General features: G+C 39.4%; 1 protein-coding gene across 1 annotated transcript in view; it reads left to right on the top strand.

Annotated features, from left to right (window-relative positions):
* The first annotated feature begins 875 nt into the window (after positions 1-875).
* LOC101171316 (ephrin type-A receptor 6) overlaps positions 876-14,208 on the top strand; it is a 55,379-nt gene continuing 42,046 nt past the window's right edge. The window contains exons 1-2 of the mRNA XM_020713193.2: positions 876-1,773; positions 13,635-13,699. Coding sequence (XP_020568852.1) covers positions 1,695-1,773; positions 13,635-13,699 — 144 coding nt within the window. The 5' untranslated portion in view covers positions 876-1,694. The remainder of the gene's footprint in view (positions 1,774-13,634; positions 13,700-14,208) is intronic.

Genomic DNA, 14,208 nt, shown 5'->3' with positions numbered 1-14,208 from the left:
GCAATAGTATCTTGTGGGAACGGAATAGTATTTTGTGCGAACGAAATAATAATCTGTGGGAACAAGATATATTTTAATATCTTAATGTCAGGACACGGGCTACGTATTTTCCAATACACTGTATCAGAAAGATCAGCTTAGACAACACATTTTTTAAGTCGGTCTCAGGTCATCTTTTGATTTATTCTCATTGTCTTTTAAGTACGAGTATACAATGTTTAGCCCCCCCCCCCCCCCCCACACACACACACACACAAAAAAAGAAAGAAAAAAAATTGTTTTGTTTTCTAGAACATGGCTTCTGCAGAGCAGCAAGAGTTAATTGGAAATTCACATCTGAGTTGTGAGTGGGACTGTTGGCATGGAGTACTCCTACCTTCCCAATATATCTTTGTTTACAAATATCCCACCAGCTTGCAGCACCTATATCACTACAAGCTTTTTCCAACATCATTTTTGACGGCTTCTGATTCCTAATGACTTGAATAAAGGAAAACTCAGAAATACAATCTTAAGCTGAATTGTTCTTCATGTCTTCCACCATTAGAAAAAATGCCACAATAACATGTTAAAAACACAGTAAACATAATTTTCAATAGAGTGGATCTTTAAGCAGCACAGCTCTGATGATTCTGGGCTGTTAGAAAACCTCCATCTACAACAATCTTCATTATAGTCTTCATCAGCTAGGATGTTTCGGTGCACTCCTGAGTCAAGGGTAAGGAAAAGCGTAGAACTTATTGGTTTCTAATGGTCCGGCTGAAGTTGCACATGCATGTTGCCATCATAAACTCAACATGCTCTTTATCAAATTTGTAATAAGCAATCAATCTGTCTGCTCCTCTTCCTCCTTTGCACTGAAAATAGAGATGGTGCCAGACCCATTACCACTATCACTACCGTAATGCAATGGAAGAGAAAGCTACAACCCCGGCTTCATGAAGCCGTCTGCTGGCTTCATATTTCTCTCCACCACACTCGATTCAATAATCCAGCAGCACTTTTGGCTTGATGGAAACAAGTAATTTGACGTTTGGAAAAGTAACGGAAGATGGTCAAATGCCACCGAGGAGGAGTTATTGGACAAATTGGGGCTTTTCCTCTGAATAACTATTTATGGTTGAGTTCTGAAAAAAAAAAAAAAAGAGCCGTTAACCTGCGCAGCAGCATCTCTCCCATCCAGAAAACAGGGAGAGATGCACGCATTGATACAGACAGGGACGAGGAGCGGAACGGGCTGGTTAAAAGTCTCTTGGGTTTTTGATTGTCTTCTGCTTGTTTTTTGTGTTTTCGAATAAAAAAATAGAAAGAAAGTGGCTGACAAACGGACTTTATCTCAAGCATGCAGCGAAGAGCCGCTCGTCAGGACACTTCAGGACACTCTTTACGCATCGACTTGGTCACCTTTTTACCATGTTCTCTTAATTTTTTTGACAGTTTAGTTATCTTTTCTTTTTCCCTTCTTTTCACCATGAGTCGCTTGTTTTTTTCTTGTTTGAAAGGACCCAAGATCTTAAGCTGAGAGAGGAGAAGAAGAAAAAAGAAGAGGGTATTTGAAAGACTGTCGCTTCGCGCATTTATGTTGAAGATTCCGGAAACATCTGCAAAGAAAACTCGCCATTTTTCCATCGTGCGGATGTATTAAGTGTCTCTGCGGCATTTTAATTCAAGGCGCACTTGAGTCTGACTCAACGATGTGCTCCGCTGGGAAATACTGCGTGCTTTTACTCTTGATGAAAAGTGTCCTGTCGGACTCGGGAAGCTCGCATCAAGGTGAGTGCGGCCAACCTGTAAAGGAAAACACTACATAACAATTAAAGCTGAAGGTTTTCAATAAAGAAAATTCACCTTTAGTTTTTTTTTTTTTTTTCCTGCAGGTAAAGGTGCATGTTGTTATAGATGATTCTAAAAAAAAAAATCTGCACCGAATCCAACCAGAAATACTTTCTTACAGTGCGTATTCTCATATAAAATAATGTATAACATGAAAATGTGAACAGGAAGTCAAACACCTTAAAGATATGGAAGTGACTCTGACACCGTCCTTCACCTCCAGCATCTGATGGCACATATCAGCACAGTAAACGCCAGACTCTGGCAAACTCGAGCAGCTGCTGCTGCTCCTGAGGTTCTTCTTCCTCCTCCCCCTTGATCTTCTGTGGTGAGAACATAGATTGCTGCGCAGAAAAAATATATCATCTTTTTGGCTCATTTTGTCCCAAGAAAACAGCTGCAGAGAGACAAGTGTATTTATTTTGGTATTTGAAAATCATTTACTGTCTCTAAGTTCATTTAAAAATAACAACTTTGTTTTTCTTAAGTCATCGCCATTTACTGGGTAGTTTGTGCGGTTACAGTTGTATGTTAAGACACAGTAAGAACGTCTCGGTGTGGATAAAAAGCAGCCACTTAATCTTTTCCTGACATCATCTTGCTTAGTTGAATAGGTGAAACTGCACTTTCTTCCAGTGTTTGTTGTTAGAAGAACCTGCAGAGATCACAGGAGACCTTAAGCAAATAAGGTGAAGGAGGCTTCGACTTTTAGATGGTCAGTGTGTTTGAGTTTAGTGTGTGTGTGTTTTCCCAGCAGGAAGGCTGTTGGACTGTGATGGTGACAGGCTTGAAGAGCAGGGGGTGCTCTCAGGGGAAACCAGGAGAAATGGCAACGTGAGATGCTTAAAATATAGAGAGCCGCCACATAAACAATATCTTACAAGTAGTTGTCTAGCTGTGGAAAATCAATTCTCCCTTCATGTTGAAGGTTTTTGTTCAGCTTTTTAGTAGACATTCAAATTATTAGAAAATAAGATAACTCTCCTTTTGGTTTATAGATTTTAAACTTCTATATAGTAGTTTAAAATGACACCAATATAAATTTAGACTTAGCATCAGTGTTACAAATAAGGTTTGGAGTTTAGTCCTCTGTAAGCCCAGAATATCTTTTAATAAAAAAGTCCAAGTCATTTTCCTGAAGTGTGCACTGGTAGGTTGTCCACTTTTAAATTTGTGGTGTTTGAAGGAATTCAGCCCCATTACTTTTTGTTATTATAAAAAAAGGACATGTAATGCAAAAATGCTGAGTAATTCAAAAATTACAAATTGTAAAATTAATAGTGCACTAAGTGACTTAAGATTAATTAAGTTTTTCTTTTAACATTTTTAGTACGTAACTTAAAACAAATGCTGCAGGTGAGAGTATGTGTGTACGTGTGTGTGGTCTTCCACACTTGCATTTTCTGAAAAGCATTATAGTTATGGAATGAAAGCTTAGATTGTATCTTTCCTCAAATTTTGCCTTTGTTCTATTTTAAACTCATAACTAGTGTGTTGGACCGCTGCTGAAGGACCACCCTTGACCTCCCTGGCCCCACTTGTAGAAAATGATAGGCCTGTGTCTCTTTTTCGATTTCAACCCGCTGTGCAAACAGCATCCAACAAAAGTTCTAATGTTCTGAGTCTGAACAACTTCTGTTGTTGCTAACCGGGATAGTTTTAATAAATGGACTTTTCACTGACCGTCTTCTCTCATATTTAATTTATGATAAAACAGTCTAAAAAAATAATGTCCTACTCCTGTTTTTTTTCCTTAATAAAAAAAAAATAAAGACTAAATACAGGGTTCAACATAGATTGCGTTTGCTCGGACTCTGACTTTCATACCAAGCTCAAACTAAAGACCTCGGCTTTGTTGCATAATGTAAGACAATCCTGAATTGTCATCATAATGATAATTATTTGTCTTTTGTGTTTCGGTAATTTTTAGCCAGACTAAATTCAGAAGTTTAATCAGTGTTGCTTGAAGCCTCAGTGTATTTATGAGACAACCATTGTGGCTGTTGCATCAGCTGTGTTGTAGAGTTTTTGGGTTTTAGCTGCAAGTGCAGTTCTTAGCTGTTGACAGACACTTCTAATCATTCAGGGAGAAAATAAAAACATTCAGGACTGCATTGTCTTTGATCAGGACGAGGTGTATTAGATGTTGCTGTCCACTTTTATTATCATTGGATGAAGTGATTAATGACTCTTACTCTCCTGGGGGTTTTCTAAACCCTAAGATCTTGGAAACTGCAGGGAGGATAGAAAGTGTTTCTCTGGGAGATCTCAGTGAACTGCTTGTCTCCTGCAGTACTGTGAATTGAATGATTATATAACAGAGGATTCTCACATAACTCAACTTTTCTAAATGCTGGGTGGGTATAAAACTTTCCCAAGTCTTTATGCAATTTTTTCAAGCTATCCAATAAACTTGGATGAGATTTTTTTTTTAAAGAAACGTAGCCACAAAAAAAGAAAAAGAGAAAACTGAATCTGCCTACTGCAGACAAACAGGCTAAACAACATTATTCTTGTGTCAAGAAAAAAACAAAAAAAACAAAAGCAAAACTACATTCCCATATTATGAAACACTCCAGATGTCAAGGAAGGAAAAATAATCAGGCTTTTATGTTTTGTTTTAAAACGGCACACATGCAGAAGAATGGGCAGGTGGGGATGGAGCCAGAACATCCACACAAAAGGGGAGCACATCGGGATGCAGCATAAAGACTGCAGCTAACTGAGGCAGCAAAATCTTTCAGGAGATAGTTGGTTCCAGGATTAGTGAGGCCCAGAGAAAGGAAGTTGACCAATAGCCTGAGTAACCAAGCCCTCCATTTCTGACAGTTCTTACGTTACAGTCCATAGGATTTTTAGATAAAGTTTGCAAAGACAATCAAAACCAGGGTTTTTCTCACCAGGCTGTTGACATGCCAACAGGGGACAGGTAGGGGCAATTCTGGGGCAGATGAGGGTCAAAACAAAATCAGTAAGCAGAACAGAATTTCAAGGAACAGGCCGGGGAGCTGGAGAAAAATCTACTTTCTGGCCGAGAAGGACGAGCAGGTGCAAGTGATGGGGGAGATCGCTGAGGAAGGCAGAGCAGACATGGGAAGGGACGGAATCCTGCCACCATCTAATCTTAAATTAGAAAAGAAAATCAAAACTGTTCAATTCCTTGTCTCTCCATTCCAGCCTCTCTCCATATTATCCCTCTGAAATGAAGCAAAGGAACTTCATAATAATTGAGTCTTTAATTACCAAGAGAGAGTTGAGAATAAATGAAGTCTCTCTAAATACTGAGAAGGTTAGTTTGGGTTTTCTGCAGATTTATCTCCTCTGGTTATCTGGTTCGTCCTCTGTTTCAACCCTATTATATCAGCAAAGATTTGGCAAAGTGTGCCATAAACTGGAGCAACAGGTCATCTAAAATGTAGCGCCTAGGTTTAATGTCAGCCACTGAAGTGGGACATTCTTTAGTGATAGGGATTGTAATTAACTGTGTGCAGAAAGACAAAGGAAAATGTGCTTTCATCACATCATATTGGCTTTAGAGGCCTAGCATGGGCCTTATAATGGCTCTCATTGAGCCTGAGCAAAGTGACTGAGAACACATGAAGAATTATTGCATTTAGACAAATGCAAGATTCAGGCAAACAGAAACGTGTCAAATGACAATAAAACAATATAAACAAGATGACAAAATAATGGACCATTTTGGAAATGTTTTAGGAGACATACCTGTTTTCTAAAAGACACACTCTGGTGTAAATGGTGTTTTTGGTGTTTTTAACATGTACTTGTGGCAGTTTTCTGATTATGAATGACATAAAGAAATTTAAGCTAAAAATTGCCTTTCTGAGTATTTCTATATTCAAATCATTGGGAATCAGGACCAGACAAAAAAATGCAGATGATAAAAGCTCTTAGCCGTGACATAGAAACAACAATCAGAAGGCCACAAGCTCCCTGCTCTGCTCCATTCCGATGCATCTGCTTGCAGACATATAGATCCATGATTGTCTTTGTTTTCCTCGCCGGAGCTGACATTTGGCTCAAAACTGTACAGCTGGATAGCTCCAATATTGCTCCTCCTTTTTGTTGCACTGGTAATATTGGGTTGGGTTTGTGAGGGGCTGTAAGCTAGCAGGAGAGAGTGTAAACAGATAGATGATGGGGTGTGGAGGTGGGCTTACTCTTCAGTAAGAGGTAAATTTCTAATGAACTTCTGCTGCTCTGCAGAAACTATGTTCCACAAAACAACACAGTTTTTTTCTTCATTTTGTCTAAAAATGGCACAATCATGATTAGAAGTCCACTTGGAACACTTTGAAAATATATAGAATCATGCTTTGAGTGGAACTTTAAACCAAGGGCCTATTGCTCTTCTCAAGAGAACTGACAACATTTTGTTGATGGTCACCATTTTCAGAAATAAATGTTATCATAACTTTGTATTACAACAGTGCTTTGTGTCTTTTGTAATCTTTTTCATGTTAGTCAATATCTGAACCTGTTGCTACAGGGCTTTAATAAGCAGCAGCAGCAGGGGAAGTCACACCCACAAGAGTGAAATAAAAGATAAGAAACGGTCCTGACTGGAAGGTAACGTTGTTGTCAGAGGATACAGGTCAGTGGATATAAACTAACACAAAGAAAATATGTGTTATATTTTCTGCAAAGCTGTGCCTGCAGTAAACTGCAGCCACGTTACAAAATCACTTCAATTGAGACAGACATTGACTAATGTCTTTCATAAGGCTCCTTAACTTTTTATACATTTGTTTTCTTTAATATTCCATGTTTTGCCTTTAATACACCAAAAATGGCAGAATGATAGATATTAAAAATGTCTTAGGATTTGTTTCTGATATTGTGATTTTTTTATATGCCAATGTAGTATGTTATGAAGTGGAACAATAAAAAAAAAAACATTTTGAAAATTAGAAACATCTATCTAGCTCCACTCAAGAAATGTGGCTGTAGTGCCCTTGAGTGAAATCAATAATTTACATACCTCTCATAGAGGTGTAAGTCTAAGGAATGTGAAAGGGATCTGTTTGTGTGATTTCAATGTCAACATATCATTGATTTAGTAAATGGGGTATTTGCCACAAGTAGAACACAATGATACCATGTTGACTGTTATTTAAATAGAAATCCGATAATTTTAAAAGGACCTCATGTAAAGTTGGTTTGTAGGGAAAAAAAAACTATAAGTTATTTAGCTTAACAGGACTTTTTACATTTTGTTTCTTCAGAATGTTTCCTTTAGCTTCTGAACTTGTCTAAAAAAACACTAAAACAAAAAGACCCAACAAAACCTCCTCACTCAAATCCCTCCAGACTCTGAATGGTCTTAAAAGCTGTGTGCTTGTTGTAACTTCACACCAAATGAAGCAGCACCAAAACAGGATTTCTATTCTTTTGTCTCTTGAATTCCCTCAAACCCCTTTTATTTTGCCCTGAATTTTAGCAATGCTACACATTTCTTCACAATGCTGAGGAAGAGTCCATTTCAAATTAATCAGGCTTTATCCAGAATTTGCTTCGGTTCAAGCTTCAGTTGGGAAACAATACCAGTTTGGCAGATGATCTAAAATTTACCTCTTGTAGTGATGCTTTGCGATAATAAAGCATTTATAGATGGTGGGTAAATGTTAATTCAAAGTCTTAATTAACTGTTTGGTCTACATATGGCCCAGACGAAATTTGCTTGTTCAGTGGTTTGTAACTTTTAGAAGTAAAAGGGCCTGTTTCTTTCTGATCAAAACCTAATATAAGCAGCAAAGTCATATCTAGATACTGCTTTACATTGATTAACATTGTTATTTTTATAATCAATATGAATTATATTTCTTTTTTTAACACAAATATAAACAAAAATATATAAAAAACTAACATTTTCTGAAAATGTGAAACTGTTCTTTACTTTTGACAGAAGTTTGTGTGAGTTCCCTTTAAAATAAAAGACTTCCTGTGCCAAACACAGTCAATCCAGTTCAGCTAATGTACTCAAATGAAAGGTATTGAACAGTGAAAGTCAAAAATGACATTTTCTCTTGTTATACCTTGGGTCTAGTTTAGTGAACTGTCATCCTTTTTCCTACTTACTGCAGTTAACCTGAACATAAACTTAACTTTATTGGTTTATGATCCAGTAAATGTTTGAAAGAATATACCGTAATTTCCGGACTACAAGCCGCTACTTTTTTCCTGCGCTTACAGCCTTGCGGCTTATTCAGTGACGCGGCTAATTTATGGATTTAATTGGCGGCCGCCATGTACGTACTTTCGAACTCAGTGAATAGTTTGAATTCTCTATCTAACACCAAGCACGAGGCATTTTTATTCAACACACCTCTAAGCAGCCAAACAGCATGGACTTGACTTCAGGTCTTAGACACTTCAGTCATGGTTCAACAAAACGAAACACGCATGCCCGGCCGCATCCCAGAATCCTTTGGGGCCATTAGACCCAACGTGCACGTGATCGCCGCTACATTACGATGAAGCTTTCAAGTTAAAAGCAATCGTTAAAAGCAGCGTAAAAAAGTCCACCGTCACCAACGGGTTTGGAAGAGCCGGTTTGCTGCGTGACGGAGAGAACAGCGCATGGAGTGAATTTACACTCCATTTAAGGAAACCGTAAAAGCGGAATTTTGCTTTGAAAAACTCACAGCCTCCGTGTGAGTTGGAGACATCTTCTCCTGCTGATTGAGCTGCGGGGCCGATGGCAGTCTGAAGGCTCCCACACGTAACAACGCATCCGCCCCTCATACACAAAACGTACAGTATTAAGTCCGATTGCTTTGCACAGAAACGACTTGCTCCATCAACCGGCGCAACGGGGACAAAGTGCTCCTCCTTGAAGCTGCCCTGGCCAGAGGTGTCGGAGTAGATAGGAAGGGGAGACAAGGAGCGCGCGGGGCGGGAGCGGAGTGCAGAGGCTTCTGAATTCTGACGCACGCGCCGCACTGAGGCGCGCGTATCGCGCTGAGGCGCGCGCTTTTCAGTCGCCGCTGCTGTATTTTACCGTTGTGTTTTCTAACCAGTCCTGTTACTCCCATAACGCTGCCGCGACACAAGCGGAAGGAGAGCTTTTCCCGTTCACCCCTCCATGCACTGCTGATACTCATTCTTAAACACGTACAACAGTATGGCGAGCCGGGCGTTGGCCCCGCCTTTAGCCCCTAAGACTCATGGGAAATGTGGAATCGCGGATGTAAATTTCCTCATTATAACTGAGGGATGTAATGTTGATTATATGGTTACTGTTTGTAATTTTATGTATGATACCTAGATTGTCAATAAGTAAAAAAAAAATGAAATAAAAACACCATAACTGAGGGACTTGTGAACAGAATAGAGGTCCATGCTGTTTGACAGATGTCAATACACTCAAATACGTGACCCAGAGGCAAAGCTGGCACCACCCACAATGTGCTAATAAATTGCACTCACTCTGGGATGCTGGGCGTGACCTGTCAGGATGACAATATCGGCTAACACATGAGCGGCTTGTACTCTGACGCGGCTTGTGTATGTATAAAAGCAGTCAAACACGTGAATATGGGTGGGTGCGGCTTGTAATCGGGTGCGCTTTGTAGTCCAGAATTTACGGTATATACATATAAACACACACACACATATATATATGTGTGTATATGTATATATATATATATATATATATATAGCAACTCCGCTATGGATAGCTATTAATTAATATTGTGCAGCATAAGAAAAGGTGGGCTTTAAACTCCTCAAATAAACTAAGCAGTCTGAAAAAAATCTGACTTTTTGACCAAAGTTCTGTTTAGTTTTTAAAATCTGTGCATTCTGGAGGAAGCATATAGGGCAAATAAGGCCTTTTGATGTGAGCAGGGATGTACATTAAATCAATGCTAATTTAGAAAGCCTTACTTTTAAAAATGACTGTTTTGTTTTTCTTCAGAGAGCCACAATCGAAAGGCAAAAGAGCCACATGTGGCTCCGAAGTCACAGACCCCAAGCTAGTTTGTGTTTCCTAATTGAAAATATACCATCTTGTTTTTTCACATATCCTTATTATGTACCAAGCAGTGGTGATGGACCTAAAACTGGCTGGTATATCTTAGCAAAAACGTAGTGATGTTGTCATTGTTTTTTTCTTTTAACTGGATAATGTAAAAGCAGATTTACACCCTCAAATGTAAACATTTCTGGTTGTGTTGTACCTTTGGAATAGACATGAATATATATATATAGAATGTATTTCTTTACTTTCTTCAGAGGCAGCCAGAGCATAGCATTAACATACATCTCAAAAGTGCACATGCACACACAAGACAGGGTGATATTGTGCTGCATCTAACAACAATGTACGGAAAAAAAAGAGTACATAACTGAAATAAGACAGAAAAATTACCCCTTATTATTGACATATCTTCCTGGACAATTTTTGAATTAAAGTAAATAAACTGAATATTTCCAAGCTCCAACAGTTATAGTAATGGATTGGATTTATCTGCGCTTTTCAAGACACCCAAAGTGCTTACATTGTGTCCATTATTCATTCACTCCTCATTCATACTTGGTGATGGTTGTAGCCACAGCTGCCCTGGGGCAGACTGACAGAGGCGTGGCTGTCAGTTCACACCTACGGGCCCTCTGACCATCACCGGGATGATTCATGCGCATTCACACACCAGTGGAGCCACACTGGAGGCAAGGAGGGTGAAGTGTCTTGCCCAAGGCACACTGACATTTTGGCTGGTGGGAGCGGGGATCGAACCGGCAACCCTTTGATCATTGGACGACCCACTCAACCACCTGAGCCACTGTCGCCCCAGTTGCAAATGTTATGCCCAAATAAGCATTCAATCAAAAAAAACATTATTCTTGATGGACCACAGGTGCAGCTGTAGACACTGAAAGTTTGGAGAAAAAACAAAGCAACCTAATACACATTGTCATAATAATTATGTACACTCCTACTTATTTGTAAACAGCTATCAAATGATGCACATCAGAACTGTTTTGAACCAAGTTCCAAAGTACCAAAAAATATAAAATACTGTTTTCTTTTTTTTTTACTTTTCTGCAAGTATCTTTTAATGCTGGTGATGCTCACTCATCTGAATTTGCAATCAGCTTTAAATGTCATTTCACTTTTAAACACTTCACTCTATAGATCTGTGGTAGTTCTTGTTTTTTTTTTATCTCTTTGCACCATCTGTCATTCACATTGTTATAATTCTTTCCTCATTGGGGCCAAGTGGCTCAGGTGGGAGAGCAGGTTGTCCAGTAACCGAAGGGTTGGCGGTTCAATGCCTGCTGTCCTGCCAGCTGTTGTCTCCTGAGCGTGGCTCATCTGCAGCTCACTGCTTCCCCAGGGGAGGGGATGGGTCAAATGTGGAGAACAACTTCCCCATTGTGTGATAAATTAAGTAAAATTTATTATTTATTTCATTGTGTTAGGATCCCCTTGTGTGGCAGATGTGACTCAATTGTATCAATTTCTTTCACTTGTTTTACTATTTTTGACAAAAAACAATTTTACCAAAACTCTGCCTCCTGCAGTGGAGTCCTACTGGCCACACATTTAGGATTTAAAGTGAAACAAAGACAATTTCACTTTATTTTCCAAATTGAAACATTTCAATTAGTGTCCTCTTTATGGCAACTGCTGTAGCACATGTACTGTTCTGGACTTCAAATCTGTGTCCTCCCATTGGTACATAGAGTTTTGTTGTTTTGAAAAAAAGTAGATTTATTTTTGTTTTTCCATGCTCAGTCATCACTGAGCCTTTGTGGGGCAAATCTCTCCCAGTCTTACAGGCCACAATGACTGACAACATAAACTGTCATAGATCACTGCGATGAATCTTCAGCTCTATTCACATATCATCCTCATCATTTTTATGCTTCTACTGTGACTTGCCCCAATGTAGAATTACCCCCATTACATCTATGTGTGGTTTTCAGAAAAAAAACTGACAGCTGTGTGATCAAGCAATTTACTGTAAATAGGATGTTCATTAGAAAGTAGCAGCTATGACTCAACCAATTCTGCAATGGTGACTTGCTTTGTGCAAGTACACAGCAATTTACCACTGAACAGTCTTTTTAGGTCTGTGCTGAAAACGAATGATGCAAGTTTGATAAATGTATGTTTCTTTTTCCTACATTTTTTAGCATGACTGCTGAGTGAGAACAGCATTTCTGGCTGTGTTCACTAAGAACTCTTTATGATATGAGAGATTCACAGCATCACCTGAGTGGGAAACATGATATTTTTCTAGCCTAACATTTGTAGACACTTGTTACTAAGTGAGCTGTTTAACAAAAAAATTACAAGATCAAGATTTTTCCTACTTGTTTAAGAGAACACGTTTCAGCGTTAAACCACGGTGATACTCTGTTTGTCTAACAAGCTTAGGTTTCAAAGGGGCAACAACATCGAGTGTTCTCCTGAGGGCTTGTTAGGCCTCATTAACTAACTGGTCGATTTACTGGGACTGAAGCTATAGCTGGTCTCAGAGTATTTGCTCAGCATGTTACTACGTATTGGTTGAACTGTGAGTTTAAACTCAGGCACAGAATAGTCAGATAATGTTCTTCTAAGCTGTTTTTTATTCACTGGGGCAGTAGCATGTTAAAATGTAAACTGGAAGGTAATTGGAAAGTGATCTGAAATAATGGGGTTATGAGGAAGAACACTCAGCTGGATAATTAATACATACCACAAGTTAAAACATGGTCCAGGGTGTGCTTGTCACAGTGAGTGGGTTGACTTTCCCAGCATGGGTTTTGCACCAGCGCTAAAGTAGTCTCTGAGGAGAGTTATACACTGCTGCTCTGTACCCGGGTCTCGTCTCTGGGTTGTCAGGTTGCACAACTAAGGAATGAATGAAAACTAAGGAATGAATGCAGAAATGTTCCAAGAAAAAGTGGGATCCGTCCAAAGTGGGATCGAAGCCATCCTTCCGCATGGAACCGGCCTTCCCCCAAAACGCGCTCCAATTGTCAACAAAACCAACGCAATCATGTGGGCACCATCTAGCTAACCAGCGGTTAAATGATAAAAAGCGGCTGTACATTTCATCACTGACTAGGTTCGGTAGGGGACCAGTGAAAATTACAGTGTCTGATATCGACTTAGCAAGTTTGCACACCGATTCTACGTTTAATTTGAGTACCTCTGATTGTCCCAGTCGGTAGTCGTTCCCGCCTGCGTGAATCCTGACTCGAGGAAACCTAGACTTACTCTGGGCAAGCATCTTAAGGTTTCCCTCAATGTCACCAACTCTGGGCCCTGGATAACACCTACCAGTTGTCGCTGGGAGCTTCAGTTGTCTAACTATAGTACAGCTGATGACCAGAGTTGGCTTAGCTTCCACTGTGCGGAGCCGTGCCTTTAACGGCCGTAGCCTGGCCTCCAAGTCCAAGGTAACACTACACTTGACACACCTAGCACTATCCTCACTAAAGGAAGCAGGATCATCACAGAATATATGGCACATGGGGCAGGAAAGAGGGTGAAAGCAGAAGAGGTAGAAGCCATGCTATGTGCTAAGCTAAGGCTAGTGGTGGTTAAAAACAGTCCTAAAAGCTGACTTTTTACTGGTGACTAAATATTTACAGTTCCATAAGCTTGAAATTGACACTTTGATAACTATTGTGTGCTTTCTTCCTATTTTTTCCCCTTCATTCCTTTTCTTTTAAAAACCAACCCTTTTTTTCCTCGTCTTTGTGCTGTCCCTTCATATTTGATTTTGCTTGTGATTTAAAATTTCTCCCTGCCTTCTTTATGTTTCCCTTTCCATCGCTCTTTTCAGTGGTCCTTTTGGACACAACAGCAGTGCTAGGAGAACTGGACTGGAAAACCTATCCCGTCAATGGGGTGAGTGACATTAAGATGTTAATTCAAGACTATTTACTGACAATTATTGTGGGTTTTTTTTGTGTGTATGTTGTTGTCAAAAAAATAGCTTGCAAAAAAGTTGGTGATATGTGCCTTTGAATAAAACCCCTTAATTTATTTCTTATCCAGCTCTAACACCTAAATGTTCCTAAAACTAACATACAACCTTTTCTTGTAAAATTGGACCCTGGAGCTGGAGTTGACAAGATTTCTTGCACTTACGTCAGAGTCAGGCAGGAGACAAGACCTTTAAGTCCTATTTGGTGCAAGGGAAAAAATAAAAGAAACTGCCAGCAGTAGGTGACACATATGATTTTATAAGTAAACTTTTGTGACAGTGGCTTGGCCAGTGCCCATGTGGGGACTTTCTGAAAGCGAAACTGTCTTATTGTCTTCATTTTTATAATATGTCACAACATTTCATCACTGAATATCATCATGTTTTAAAAAAAAAAGTTGTTTTTGGTCTTAGGGGCTGTGCAATTAAC

Source organism: Oryzias latipes, chromosome 3, assembly GCF_002234675.1.
Source record: "Oryzias latipes chromosome 3, ASM223467v1".
NCBI classification, from domain to species: Eukaryota; Metazoa; Chordata; class Actinopteri; order Beloniformes; family Adrianichthyidae; genus Oryzias; species Oryzias latipes.
The sequence above is the reverse complement of the archived record's forward strand: the minus strand, read 5'-3'. Positions and strand labels throughout refer to the sequence as shown.